At 29.8% G+C, this 16,110-nt stretch overlaps 1 protein-coding gene across 2 annotated transcripts; it reads left to right on the top strand.

The window, feature by feature from the left end:
* Window positions 1–266: 266 nt before the first annotated feature.
* Window positions 267–2,964, top strand: LOC126839664 (uncharacterized). Of its 2 annotated transcripts, XM_050575075.1 has the most exons (3): window positions 267–447; window positions 905–931; window positions 1,520–2,964. In XM_050575075.1, the coding sequence occupies exons 1-3, from the start codon at window positions 364–366 to the stop codon at window positions 2,891–2,893; spliced, it is 1,485 nt and encodes a 494-aa protein (XP_050431032.1). In that variant the 5' UTR covers window positions 267–363; the 3' UTR covers window positions 2,894–2,964. The 2 variants fall into 2 exon arrangements, with proteins under 2 accessions (XP_050431032.1, XP_050431033.1); XM_050575076.1 differs by lacking the exon at window positions 905–931.
* Window positions 2,965–16,110: the final 13,146 nt, after the last annotated feature.

Here is a 16,110-nt window from a genome sequence, read left to right as displayed (position 1 = left end):
TTCGTTTTGTGATAGCATCATTCAGAGTCCCATACAGGAGCCCAGAGAACACATAGTATCTTATATGTCTCAATGTCAACTATAAATGGTTCTTATACAAACTTAAAAATGAACAAAATATTTTTTTTAAGTAATAATATACAGTTTAATAACTATTTCAGTATTTTGCTCACTATTCTAATTTTTTTTTTGAATTGATTTTGTTACTAATGCAATCTGTACAAACAGTACAAATTGTATATTAATAAATATACCTTATAGTGTCATATTTTAAATACTGCATTCAGCATAACGCTGTGCCTAACTTTCAATTCACTATTAATTGTTTCAAATTATTATATTTCATAAAAGGTTAACGGAAAAATGATTACGAAAATGATGTTTTTGTTGGCTTGTTTTAAAGTTTTAGTAATGGCAACACGAACTGACCAACATTTTCAAGGAGAGGTAAATATTATAGTCGACTAATGTCTGTATAATTCGTCTTAGTAAATACGATAACTATATTATGTTTTTATAACGCTGTAAAATGTGATACGTTCTTGGGTTGTTAGTTATTTTATCATACTCTGATTTTTTTTCTCATCAATTTGTTGACGCAGTAGGTAACATTTTGGGTGTAAATCTACTTTGTTTGATATCTTTTTTTCGTACTTACCATATCCGTTTCGGCACTGCAAAAATAAATTATCGCACTCAAGACCGATAATGAGTGTACGTGGCATTTCACACTGTGATGCCCCGCATTCTCCTAACCATCGTGGGGGTTTTTTTTTCGGCTTATAATTGGATATATTTACACTCAAAAAAAAATTTTAAGTCTTTTTATAATGGTAACTCCAAATAGCTCTAATGGCATAATTACTATTGAGCAAAAATTCTTAAATAGTGTTTTTATTTTTAGAGTTCAGGTTCCAACAACAATCAAGAGGTAAAGAAAACATTTGGTTAACACTTTTTACAACTGATTAATGACAATATACGTTAGTACACGTTAAAGTAATATTTTTTTTTAGCTTGAACAGTGAAAAATATTTCTAATTATTTAGTTTAAAAAAGTTTTAGTTTTATTTTTTCTTGGCTAAATTCTAATATAATAATTTCATAAAACATATCACTGAAATTTAAACTGAAATGCTGAATATTTTGTATGAAAAATCATGCAAATTCTTGTTTGAATAATGAAAGGGCTTTAAGCAACTACCAGTAAATCCACATTTAACAATTTTCTAAGGCAATAACATTTTTTTTTATCCTATTGAATGAAAATGTCTGTTGTTATATCTAGGTAAGTAATAGTCTGATTTTACTGTTTTTTGCGCCAAAATATATATAAAATTTCCATAATGGTTTTTGTCTAGTTGTGATTTCAAGCTCTTTAAACATCCTATACAAATTATATGAATACAAATACTGCGTTAACTCAATAACCATTTTTCAAAATAAAATATAAATTAAACATTTTTAAACATATTCAAAATGTAATTTGTTGTAATTGCTAACACCAAAATTGTAATAGGAGTACTTGGAGGAACTCTATAACGCAGGTATTGTTCAATCGTTAAACTTAATGTTCACGTCAGACGATAAAAATAATGTCAACATTGACGACAATGACATTAGACTTCTTTCGGAAGAATGCTACACTAACGAGAGCTGTTTGAATGATAAAAAAACTTCCACCAAAAAGTACCGCCATAAAATGCAAGCCATCCAGTGTGTTAACGGACTGTTCGTTTTGCATGTATTGAACGAGCTGGAAAAAATCATGTACAACAAAAAATCATCAAACATTAAGCAGCTAAAAAACTTCCTTCGAGAGCCCATAATAGATCATCTTTTTTATCTGACACACATGTTGTCGTTTTTAAACATGGCCAAATGGGACGCTTACGCTTGGCAAATCAAAATTTTTACCTTTGTAGCGGGTCTCACGGTTTCGGACACGGATATAAAACAATACAAACAACATTTCACAACTAATTACAACGTACTCATGCGAGGCACCGTGTTGAATTTCGTAGGCCGATGTATCCGACATGAATATTTATCGTATCCAGACAATCCAAGCTCAGAGAAGTCACCATTTTCCAGTCTTCTCGACAACGTTTCTTCGCGTATGAACTTGTTGTACAGACACGGTGCGCTGGAACCCTATGGATTCTTAGGTCACTGCACCGTGTGGAATCTCACGCTGATGCCTCTGTATGTACATCAAGATATTATTTTTGACTGGTCCTTGTTTGACATCGGACTCAAAACGGAAAACGTCAAAATTCAGCTGCTTAAATACTCTGATTTGTACTTTGCGCAGCAAATGTCCAATACATGGGAATTGGACCCGATCGGAGGTAACAAGTACAACGCCCTGATTGCGAAATGCATCCACTTAAGGATTGTATACGCCGCATGGTTTCACTTGTTTACTTATCACAACCTACTGAACCGACCCCTTGACGGAGGCGTCGTACAACAATTCATGGGGAAAGGACCACTGGTCCAAATCTGGCATACGCTTGTTTTTCCTCTCAAACGCGCCTTAAGGGCGTTCCGGTTTGACGAAAACATCTACTGGTCTGCAATAAGCATTATGATGGTCGACATAAATGTGAATAGCAAACAACAAGTCGCGGTACGGGAAGAGTATACGAGAAATTATTTCTGCCAAGAGGTTGAAAATTTAGGCCTAGCCAGAGCATCCGACATTAATCGAAAATTGACGAAATTAGAAGTTGCAAAAGAGCACGGATTAATGTATGAGAGGATCAAAGCCAATGGCGAAATGCTAGATGATTACACTGATCAGATACTACGCGTATTGAGTCCAGTCGACGGCTCGTTTATTCGTTTAATAGTTTCTCCCGAAGGAAATGAAACCTTTGTAACGCATTAGACGATATGATAATGTTATATAATCATTTTTTTTTTTGTGATTGTATATCTAATAAACCTATTTGAAATTGACACATGTATATTTCCTGTATAATATGTGTACAGTTACATTAGCTTTAAAAACATTGTTGAGCATTTAATTCTCAAGCTAAAATAATAGATGATTTGTGTTTTGGTATCTCACATGCTGAATTGAGAAGATGTTAACTATCATGAAGTGGTTTAATTATGATGTATATTTTGTTTCTTAAGCACAGATTTAATGAAATGGCAAATAACATTAAAAAATAAAAATCGAATAATCTCATTTAAAGATAACACTGCATTATAATAATTTTGTTTAAGGCTTATTTTAGGCCATTAAGGCCCATTGCCGCAACCACAATCTTCCTCCACGTTTTCTATGTGCTGCCAGCTCTTCTCCATTCAGCACTCCCAATATTAGACTACCTGTCTAACAAAGTTAAATGCAGTATAATAAGTGTTTTTTTGCATTAATCTAGTTAATACAAAATTGACATAGTATGTACAGTGTTTGATAACTACTGTGTAGGGTTAATAAATTAAAAAATGACATGTAAATTAAAATATAATTTAAAAATAGGTTCATGCTTTAAGACTTAAAGTTTAAGTCAATACATCCAATACCTCGACATTCTCAGGTAGTAAGTAATAACAGCTGCTATACAAATAAATATATTAGTACAAGTAGTTCTTTGTAAGGTATGTTTTTGGTATAAACCTGTTAATGACAATTGCAAGTATATAAAATTTGTATTATATTCAATATTTGTACAGCCCTAAAATTATGATCTTATAATTTTCATTTTATATTTGTAAAAATACAAAAAGTACATTCTTTATATAACATAAAACAAGTATAAGCAATTTTCAAAATAAAATATTAGATATTAACAACACATAATGGACCAAATAAAATAACGAAAAATTGAATAATTATAAATAAAAAACGTTATAATATTAAACAGGTAGTAAAGTAACTGGGATTACAAAAAGTAATTGATGAGGTCCAAACCAACGTTAGGTAATCTCCCTGAAGTCCGACCAGCAAAGTAGGCTAATTTATGGGCTAATAAACACGAGGCTGGTACACGTATGGTGCCCTGAAATAAAAAAAAAAATAACAACCTCAACAATCGACATTATTATTCTACTATTTAACATAAATGTATAATCACCGACCAATTAAAGCACATAATTTGACAAAGTTTAAATGTAATCTTTTGCATATGGACCATATGAAAAAAATGTATTTTTCATTATTTGGAAAAACATTTATTGGCCATAGATGAGCAATTTTAAAAATATTATTAAAGTTTTTTAAAATATGTTGCATTTTAAAATTTAAATATGATGTAATATATTATATATATATAATTTTGTTAAAAACACAAAAAACCGTATATTTTAGAATAACTAAAGGGGTTTGATAACGGACGGATCTTAAGGAGTTTTATAAAGACAGTATTTAAGAAAAAAAAAGTTTTAATAAAATTTGACCATGTAAATTTGCTAACAGATTAACTCGTATAGGCTTCAAGGTATTTTGTTTAACTTACACGATTTTTTTTTTGTTTAAAGTCTTTTTGGTGGTATTTTAAACTTCAAAACCTGATACATTTACGTGTACTACGCTACACCCCCAAACATCCTCTTTAAGTTTGTACGGTATGTTGTAGAACGATGCAGGCAGATTTCTCATGTTGACTGTAGTATACCAACTCAAGTTAATAGTAGTAGCCTACAATAATAGTGATATTATCTACATTGACTTACACGGTCACGTCGTCTTTGATCTAAAATACCCTAGTACAACCTAAGAATCCGTACCCGTACAACAATAGCGGCTAATACACATGAATTGTGTACTAGAGCCAAACAGGACCGTATGTCATTCCCGGAGATCCCGGAGGACCTCTGGCTTTAGCTTGAACTACAGTTTTTGTTAGGAGACTATCTCACTTTATGTATATATATATTATATATATATTATATGTTATTTTGTGCGATGGAAACCGGTAAAGATTTTGCTCCGTTATCCCGGGATTTCACTCATTCCGCCGTTTTACAGCCCCAAGTGGTACCCAATACCAGCAAAAACTTATGACGGCATCGTTAACCGAGATATTATGAATGATACTGTGTGCTGGCAATCCACAATAATGTCGTCCAGGGACGTATAAAATAGATAAAAACAACTTTTTAAAAATCTTAACGGCGTAGCTCCAGCAGAGTTCACCAACGACCAGTGTATGAATATTTGTATTTACCCTTGACAGCAAAAACAAAACACTTTTCAGGTATCTCCAGTTAAGTACCAAAATCATATTATCTATCCCATAAGAACTCTCCGCCGACCAGCACGTTGGCTTTGTCAGGAACTGCTTGGTCCGATCGAATAGTGTTTTATTACTAGCCAAAGTTAGCCCATTCTGAAAGAGGTCAACAAGGGGTTCTTGTGTTCAGAATTCTAGCGGCAGTGGTTGAAAAATACCCCCCCCCCCCCAAAAAAAATGTACTTTATTTAGGGTACAAATATTCGTAATACATGAATTACCAGTTGAAAACTACAAATACCAATACTGCACTGAATTCTTTTTGGTAAACAAATTTCATTCAACTTGTCGAATTCGGTAAATCAGTCTTTTGTTTTTTGAAAAAGGGTAAACATATTGTGTAACGTTAAAAAAAAGTTTTTCAGCCGATTCTGAAACCACGAAAGAGCATTTTCATGTCTCGTTGAATTACCGAATAAATTTCGCCTCCTATCTTCTAACCCACTATCTCCCCCCTATCTCCTATCTCTTACCCCCTATCTCATATCTCTTACCCCATCGAAAATGTATCCTTATATATATCCTTCTATATCCTTTTATACTTATACGTCCTTCTTATGAGGGTGGGAACGGGGGTTGACAGGAGGTTGGGGTGGGAATGGGGATGGAGATAGGGATGTTACATTTATGTGTTAGGATATAGGAGAAAGGGGGTAAGAGATAAGAGATTAGAGATGAGGGTTAGGTTGGGGGTGGAAATAGGGTGGGGGTCATTTATGTTCTATTCACAACGTTCAAAATAGAAATGAATAATAAATTCAATAATGGGGCTAATTTCTTTATGAATTGTTTTGGGTCAGATATTGTGAAAACACTAAAATATTAGCCAGAAACTTGATTTGTTTACTAGCCACCTTAGATACATACACATGTGTCCCGTGGTGTTGCTGACTCGTACGCAAGCAGTTAGAAATACTTGTGTGAATAACTTTCATTTTCCTACCCCTCACAAATTAGTTTATGATGGCAACTTTTGAAGTTTAATTAGTAACGTATATATTTAAACCGTTCACAATTAAGTTGTATAATAAAATAATAAAAACACAATTCTGGATTATGTTTTAACAAATTAAAGAAAAGTCACCACAACAAAGAAAACCATTTAGCAGAGGAATTCATTTTAGAATATCATTTATGACTTCTCAAATGTTTTTTTTATTCTACAATAAGTATAGTACAATGAAAAGTAATTTTTGTAATTGAAAATGTGCGGCTAATGTACAATTATTTTAGTCAACCCTCTGAAACGAGGTAGGTAATATTAAAAAAAGCAAATAACATATTAAAGTACATTATTTTTCTTTTACAATATCAAGAACTTGGTACAGCTCTCGTTTTTCTTCTTGCACCAGCCACAATTGCACGTGTATTGGCTGGACTTGTTATATTTACGATACATCTTAAAAGCGATGAAAACGAGCAATGCGAAGATAATCAATAATTGGAAAACGCAAATTACTGACCAAGGTATTGCTTCGGTCCAAGCCAAGTATTGAGTCGTTACGGGTTCACTAGTCACCGTATGAGTAGTTTCGGCTTCCTTAGTAGTGGTGTTGTGGGCAACAGTGTTGTTGTTGGCAACTGCACCACTGCCGGTCAGCTAATGGATAAACGATTCAACATTATATTTTCAGTAATGTAAGTAAAACTTTTGATAAGGACGCTATGATGAAGAAGCTGGGCACTTGTAGAGCTAATCAGCCCCAATTTATTTCCCAAGGAGACCAATAGTTATTATGAAACTAAGTTGTGTAAATGAAAAAATTGTCGTCGCATAGCTTACTATTTGTTTCAATAAGTTGTATAAAGAGGGCGCAAACTTCATAACGTTTAGATCCTTCAAAACGTCCTTCAGATCGTCCTTCATATCGTCCATCGTATGAGTTTACTTATGCCACTTAAAACGATACAAAAATACAATTTTCTTATAGTTTAAAGCTAATGTAAATGTAACACCATAAGCTGCAATAGTAAATATTGTTATATCTATTCTCTCCAAAACCATAGCGACCGAATAACATACAATAATCACAGAGTGATTCATTATGGACCAGTCAATAGATTTGTCTAAAAAAAAATAATTGCAATTTGTGGTTTTTCTTTTTTAAACGTTTTTGGATTTGCTATTTTACAATGTTGTCAATTACCAAATATAGACCTCTTTTAGTATTTACCAAATATCACGGTGATAATTAATCACTTTGTATTCATAAGATTTTCATAATATTGTCTTATTGCCTTTAGGACTCCACGCGAACTTCCAGTAAGCAAAACCTGCTTACCCAAAACGTTTGAGTCCAAGCTTACATTTTAAAACTTGTTGGCCGGTCGGATAAGCCAACTATTTTGAATTTTCATTGAACTAACAATTGTAAGAAAAACATACTGTTAGTAATACCTTGTATAAATAAGTTATTTTACGTAGTTACATTTTTGGGTAAATTTCTTGATAAAGGGAGGCACCAGCACATAATTCTAAGACTATAAAAGTCTTATTGAACATTTTCTGGATTTTGAGGCCTTTTAAACTGTGTCTTAGAATTTCCTTGTTCATTTTCCTATACTTTTAACTCTAAAAATGTTTTTACGAATTTGCTAGATTTTGCTAGTTCATTGTTTACAGTTCCTTCTAAAATATGTACATACATTATTTTACTGCTGTTGAAAAATGATTTTCAACGTATATTTTATTCCTTTGGTACCTATTACTGGTATAACTACTGGTATCTATAAAATAAGGAAAAGACAAAAGAAAGTATATTAGTGTAAGCGAGGCCCTAAGACTCGAGAGTAACGCACATTTTTTTTTTTAACAAAGCTTATAGTTGCGGTCTTAGAACAACTGGACGTTGTGTTTTGTTAACTTTCACGTTCTACAGTTTATACCCACATAACCAATATGCCAAACTTTATTAGGCCATTATTATTTCAAATTGACTATTACGGAAAAGCCAATCGTTTAATAGTTCAATATAGTTGTTGTATTGTTTATACACAACTGTTTAAACTTAAAAAATTAGTAGGTCTATGGTATCATAACTCAATATCCAGGTGAGAATCCTCAATTCCAGACATTCGACAATAATCAATTTATCAAATTGCCAAAATTGTCTTATTGCCATTTATAGCTGTTAATCCCTAGGATGTAAGATAATACATTTTATTGACATCCGGAGGAGGTTAAGTTAAGCAGAATAGCTAGTTCCGACAACATGTTTCAGTTTATTTTACAGACAAATTATATATTTATTCACAAACTCAAGTGAAAATCCTCAATTTCGGACATACGCTTGGACACCATCACAAAATTATCTTATTGACATTAGTAGTTAATCTCAAGGATGTAATATATAATGCTCTTTTTGACAAGTTTTCCAGAAAGATATTCTTCTAACGATGATTTACCTTTTACAAAGACATTTTTTGTTGTCGAGAAAATTTGTTCATATTGAATATTTTTTGTTTACCAAAGAAACCTACACTTAGTACCATAATATTATTATACAAAAGGATAGAGTCAATTTATCAGAAAATATATTTTTTTTTGTGCGAGTAGGCATACATTATATGACTAATCCGTATTAAAATTATGTGTTAAAAACACTTAATCGGAAATGGGACCAGGAAAGCACATAGTTGGACCAAAATTAGTTTATTAGCCTATCTCTTTTTCTCAAATCGAGAAAAATCAATCAAAATATTACACAGTTTTAAATTATAAATTAAAAAAGTTAAAATGTATGAAACGTTCTTCAGATAGGCGCAATCGATAAACGTTGACAATAAATGCGTATATTTTGCACGGATTAAACAATTTTAAAAGCGAGTGTAGTAAGTATTTCTAAAAAATAACACTAACAGAGCGCGTGTATTAAAATGACACACAACGCAAATAAAAACGTTTTTCAATATCTGTTGTTCACAGAAAATTGCACGGCTCAATAGTTACAAGCTTAAATCTGTTTTCATTCCTCAAGTTTATTTTTTTGTAGTAAGTACTGCGGCAATATTCAAAAAGATAACTTTTAATAACACAATATTCCCATTACACTAGAAAATCGTAAATAGGTACTACATTATCGAATAATTCCAAAACTGTTTTTACTCTTAAAAAAAATAATTAAATTAATTCTTATTTGTTTTTAAAACTAAGATGTCGTAACATGTAAATTAGATAAAAAAAATTATGAAATTTAGGACATTTTTTTTTGTTTACATCATTATTCTTTCATTGAAATAGTTAAGAATAAAAATATTTTGCAACTGTAACACAATATTATTCTCAATTTCTTTTACAGAGTAATCTGCCTAATGTGTTTTTAAAAAAAAATGTATTTAAACATTTTTTCTTTCAGGTCATAAATGGCATAAATTTCTAGGCAATGTTTTACGCATCACCCAAAGAGCTGATGTTGACGATAAAATAATGGTAAATAAAAAACTTGTTACATAATAGATGTTACTTATGTTTAGAAAATTAATCTTATGTTTTCACCGTGTTTATTATACGACTAAAAAAGTTTTATTTGTATCTCATTTTGATAACAATAGGGATTGGTGAGAAAAAAATTCAAATTACGTCATTTAAAACCATATGGCATAAACTTTGACAATTTATGTGATATTATTATCAAAGCAAGACTGGCAAAGCGTGTAGATAAATCCACCGATGTAAAGGCTCAATTAAAAACGGATTTATTCAGTAATAAACAATAGAAAAATATTCAATAAATATGTTGAGAAAAATGTTCAAAAAACTATTGAAAGGATATTTTCATATTCAATTCTACAAGTAATTGTATAACTGTAAACTATTTAATTTCTTTTGGACTAAGAAGTCATAACTTGGAATTTAGAAAATAAACTTAAAAAACAGGGGACTTTTTTTATGGCGGTATACAAAATAATATTAGACTAATGCGAGTTTTATTATGATCAGTTTAATTTTTAAAAAATGTTTATATTTTACTAACAATGTAGAGTGAAATTTTACATTATTATTTTCTTACATTACAATAATTTGAAATAAAAATCTTTTGCAAGTGGAACATATTACTGTCCTCAACGTATTTACTGTTTGATTGACCTGATTCGTTTGAATAAAAAATGTATAATATACTTTGTACTTTCAGAATGCATGTTTCGTGTTTTGAACAAACATCAAATCATTGGCTTGATCATTAGATTATATTATTAACTGTTATTAAATGAATGCATTTATGTAATATATTACTTACACATGTAGCTTTCATTGATGAATAAATAATTTTACATCGCGTATTTCGCTAGTATTTATTTTATGATCTCAATATGTTTTAATGTATGTTTTCATGAAAAATTGTCTAAGAAAATGTTGAAGTTGTATGCTCCATGCAATTTTCAAACACTGTAAGTGAACTAATTTCTAATTAAGACTTTTATCAGTATATTTGATGATAACTAAAAACCAGAAAAAGAGAGTACGAATCAATGGTAATCCGTACTTTCTTAGCCCCGCTTTGAATCTAAGACGTGGACTGCTTTTTTAATAATATCTTTGTCAAAACGTAAAAATTCTAAACAAATTTCTACCGATTTTTTCAAAGGTAATCTTCAAGAAATGTTGTACATGTCTGAATTGATTGAGAAAAGTACACGTCTAATGAAAATGCCTAGTTCCGCCTCTTGTGTGAAAGTATAGTATAAAAAAAAAATTATATAAACTTTTTATAAAAGTAGGGGTACCTCAAGGTGCTATTTCTGCTCCTCTTCTCTTCAACATATTTACATCCGATCAACCTTCCCGTCTAAACACAACCGTAGCAGAATTTTCCGACGATAAAGCAATACTTTCTGTTCATAATGACCCCCAAATTGCTTCTCGTTACTTGCAATCACACCTCAATAGTCTTCAAATGATTGGAAAATCAAAATTAATGAAACTAAATCCTGCCATATTACATTCACTCTCAAACAAGTAATTTTCCCTCACGTTACTCTAAACAACACTTTGATAAAAAACTAAACTGGGCACACCACATACACTCCACTAAAATTAAACTAAACTTACGTCTTAACATTCTGAGAAGATTTCTTCATTCTAAATCTGTTTTATAAACTGTTTTATAAAATTTATAAACTCTTACTTAAGCCGCTGTGGACATATGGAGTCCAAATCTGGGGCTCAGCTAAGAATTCAAATCTTAACAAAATACAAGTCTCACAAAATAAAATACTTCGTCTCATCACTAATGCACCACCTTATATATCAAATCATACTATATCTACATATTTATTTACAAATAAAAACAATAACACAAGTTGCCAAAGACTAGTACATACGTTACCACAATTCTCTTCAAAATTACCCAAACCCCCTGGTAAATAATCTCACATTACCCTCAATGCCCAACAATCCACAAAAAAGACTTAAACGGAAGTGGTGCAGAGACCTTCTCGCTATCAATTAATTATTAAAAAACGAAGTTAATAAGTGTCGTCAGTGGACGGCTTCTCTTTTCACACTTTCAATCAGTGGCGGATTTACGCATAGGCAACATAGGCAGGAGAATTTCTTATATTATGATTTATGTTGTATAATATCAGTTGGTCGTTTGTAGACTAGATTATAATGATATTGATTATTGTCATTTGTCCGTGCTTGTCGTGATATGGAGTTGTGACTTGTGACCAATTTTATTATTAAATGTTATTATTTTTTACTGACATAAATTTTTCAACGTTTAAATATTTGACCAACAATTAAACAATTAATATTACACATTTATAATGTCAAGTAAAAAGAGTGGCCAACGGTTTAAAAAAAATAGAGATGACAAAGAAAAAAAACAGTGGTATGAGATTAATAAGACTCATAAAATAAATTCATTTTTTAGCAAAGTATGTACAAATTCTATCATTGAAATTTAAAAAAATTTAATTCGTGTCTTACCAAATCATCATGCACGTTGTCAAAAATTATTTTTTTTAGAGTGCTGCTGTTTCAGAAACAGAAAAATTAATTGAATCAACTAGAAAAAAAAAATCGTCGCAAACAAAAAGTACCTTCACTTCAAATTCGTCTCAACTTGGTAGGGACGCATGCAGTTGAATGCTATAATAAAGCAGCTACATTTTTTTTATTTGTACAAAACATTTTTGTATGTTTTTCAAGCAGTACACATAGATGGGAACTCCTAATATAAAGGCAAAATATCATACACTAAAATCACTTTCCGACACGAGATGGTCATCCAGAGATTCTGCATGTCTAAGTTTAAACGAAAATTTGCCTGCAATTATAACCACATTAAAAAGTATTCTTGATGATCAAATTGAAAGTTTCAATGTTTATAATTTACCTGTGTCATCATATATACTTATTGTACTAAAATTGTAAAGATCGTATATGTAAAATAAAGAAGAAAAAATATTAGTTTTATATCAGAGAAATCTAGAACTGCCTATAATAGTTTATTCACGATTGATGAACAATATAGTTGCTATATTTAAAGAATATTTAATCCAATAGATAACTATTAAAATATATAAATAATTTACATTCGTATATTTATTTATACAGATTATAACATTTGAACTGACTACTGAAAAGTACATAATATTATAAATAATAAAATAAATATTGTTAGACATGCAAAAGTAAACAGTTTTATAACTAACTTCGGAAGTCAACGGTCAACCAGCATTTCATACATAGTCTAAGCTCTGGAGTACTACTAAAATTATGTATGGATTATAAAATAAAAAATTAGGGACTGCATTTGGTTAGTATAATATATTATGGACTTTACCTATGCAAACGTCTTTATCTAATGACGTTTGTTGGTTTAAATATCATTCTAATTGAATGATATAACGCATCTGGCCATTATTACCATGGTAGTATAAGTTATAATACAAGTATAAAAAAAGTCATCAAACTATATAAACAATTATAAAATGTAGTTTTAATAATATATATGTAAGCGTTCGCACACGCATCAGTATGGACGCACATAAAATGTTATATTTTTCTAAGGATGATTTTAATAATTCTTACTTAATGCGTAAAAAACTTATGCCAGACACTAGTAGTTAGATAAATACAGGGGGTTCCCCATACAATTTTTACTACTGGCAAAAATATTTCCAGCCCATCTACTTCCAGAGATTTAAGTAGAAGTAAAATGTATTATTTTTTAATTTATTTATTTTTGACGTTTCGTTCTTGGACTTAACTTGTTACAACACAGCATTAGTTTATTAGGTAATTTAATACTGTACACATTCAATTTGCTTTTTTAATTTAGGTTGAACGTTTTTTTTCGGAACATATTTCATCATTTTAAAACCAATATTATTATGTCAGAGTTATCAACAGCGTAATGGTTTCGAGAATATCAATTACTATGGTATTTTTTTTTAAATTGGACTCTACACCTTACAATTATATATCAAGGTGTTAATTATAAACATAAAGCATTTGTTTCTAGTGCAAAATTTTTTCATGTGAAAGGGTAATATCATTTTTAAGACTTTTGATTGAAAAGTGTGTTATGTCATGATGACTACGTTAAGCTTCAACAACACCACACAGTCTAATATTATAATTAAGGTGACATAGAGTAATGGGTGTTTAGTTGACTAAAGTGGAAGATTTATAATATTATCTAATCATTTTAATATCGACCTTCATGCAAAATTAAAAAAAATATATTTTCAATACAAATTTTCTTAAAAAAATGTACTTTTTGTATTATTTTTAAAGGTAATTAAATGTATACAATTGTTCTAATTACTCATTATAAGTAAGTAGGATAAAAATGATAGCTAGTTCAGGATTTTCGTTGGAAAATAACTAACCGTATGCAAATATGGAATAGTTAAAACTCTCCTGTCTTATTCAATATTAAATGTGGTCCATTATTATATAAAGCATAAGTACAACATTTCTGTTATTTTAAAAAAATATTTAATTATCATAACAATAAAATTAAAAACTAAAAATTTGAATATACTACAAACTATGCATCAAACCAGTTCCCTATTGAAAATGTATACTAGTTATAAAAACTATTGTCGTTGTACGCGTTTCAGTGTATGGTTAAATTTAGAAAGAGTTGTTTTCGATAGAAAATACATATGTGTTAAGGCTTCTTAATTATGTCAAGGTGGATTTTCTTCGGTTATTTTAATTACGGTCTGTGTATTAATAGCTTATACCTATAGCTTAAGAAGTAAATTTAAAATTAAGCTTAAAAGTACAAAACAAACAAACAAGTACCATATTTCCCTTTGAAGGAAACACATTGTGTGGTTGTATAACACGAAGAAACAAGTAGAACCACATACAGTTCAGCTTTAAATGCCGAAGAACGTTCAGTTTTTAAGCTATATTTAAGTAAATTTAGTATTTACAACGTAAAAAAAAATATTATTCATGTGAAGTATTTTTTTAAAATTGAAATTTACACTTAAAAACAAACTCTACAAGGTGATTTTACTAACGCCCTACATGAAAACTACTTGAGTAATAAAACAATTATTTTTTCATCTTTTGTGTAACAACATGACAACTATATTTAATATTAAACAAGATACAAGAATAGTGAATTATAAATAATATACCTATTTATTGATATTAAAAAAATTGTATGTAAAAAGTTATATATATATATATTTGTTCTATTTATTATCAAGTATCTCCTACATGGTCTTTGTTGTAATCTGTAATCCTGCCCTATTGTTAAAGAATGTATTATAAATATGTAAATATGTACACAGGGTGTGCAAAAAAAAAATTGTAATAATATAATTATGGAAATAATAATCCAATGCTATTAGGAAAACATGTACTATTACACTGCCACAAACCGGTTACGAATAATAATTATAATGATAAGAATAATATATTATGTTATATATTATATAGATGTATGCAACGAAAAAGGTCTTAAAACAGATTGCCTCAAGAACTCAATAGATAACATTCAAAATGTAACACGCCAACAAAATATATTCTTCCAAATCATATTTTCGTTTTCTATTATAAAATATAACATTAAGAAATAAATTGTGAAAAGAAAATCAAGTACAGCATTATGCTGAAATAATATTAAAACATTAAAATGAATTTAACAATTATTTATACTACTGACATTTATACAGATGTCCTTAGGTTAATATAAAAAACAGAACAGTTTGTCTGCTACAAGTACGCACGTGGGAAGTAACACATGTTTCGGTTTTTTTTTTTTTCAACAAGCAGATTTTAGAAAAACCTAATATTGTTATTATTTTGTGATATTCAATTGCTGTATTTTTATTTTACTTACAAAATATTATAAGCTTGTATTATCTTAACATACGGTTTCATAGTATTATTATTTATTTAAAACACTAATTACTTAATTATATGAAAACATAATGTTACATTTTCAAAAAACTGTAATTTTCGATGTGGGAACATGTAGGAAAATTGTATATTAATTAGTCCAGTAACTTTTAACGAATTTTGTGTACTTTATAATAACACCATATTTTTTTCAAAATATTTAGATATGAGGTTATTGTTATAAAATAAATGAGTGCACATCGGTAGCCGGTAATAATTTTTCTCCCCAGAGTATTTTTTTACTAATTCTCACTGTCTAACCAATATGAATACTTTTAATTGTTGTTAAAACATAACTCACTTATCAAATTAAAAATATTGTTATTTTGTATATATGTTAACACTCAATTTATTGAAATATTGAAAAGATTAAAAAAAACTAACGTAATTGTTCTAATAATTAAATATCTATACATTTCTATAATGTATTACAATGTTTAGCTTCGATGCAAACCAGAGATGCTATTGGTTTTACCATGATGTGGGCTT

Source organism: Adelges cooleyi, unplaced genomic scaffold (genome assembly GCF_023614345.1).
Source record: "Adelges cooleyi isolate 19-005CV unplaced genomic scaffold, UGA_ACOO_1.1 ACOO_flye_CR_arks_rails_tigmint_CR_PRNA_307, whole genome shotgun sequence".
Taxonomy (NCBI): Eukaryota; Metazoa; Arthropoda; class Insecta; order Hemiptera; family Adelgidae; genus Adelges; species Adelges cooleyi.
This window is presented reverse-complemented; position numbering and strand designations above follow the sequence as displayed.

Bases quoted from the DNA above. Each gene is read 5' to 3' on its own strand.
- LOC126839664 (XM_050575075.1), top strand. From the start codon at position 364: ATGATTACGAAAATGATGTTTTTGTTGGCTTGTTTTAAAGTTTTAGTA. The intron at 448-904 runs GTAAATATTATA...TTTTATTTTTAG, and splicing joins ACCAACATTTTCAAGGAGAG to AGTTCAGGTTCCAACAACAA. The intron at 932-1,519 runs GTAAAGAAAACA...AAATTGTAATAG, and splicing joins GTTCCAACAACAATCAAGAG to GAGTACTTGGAGGAACTCTA.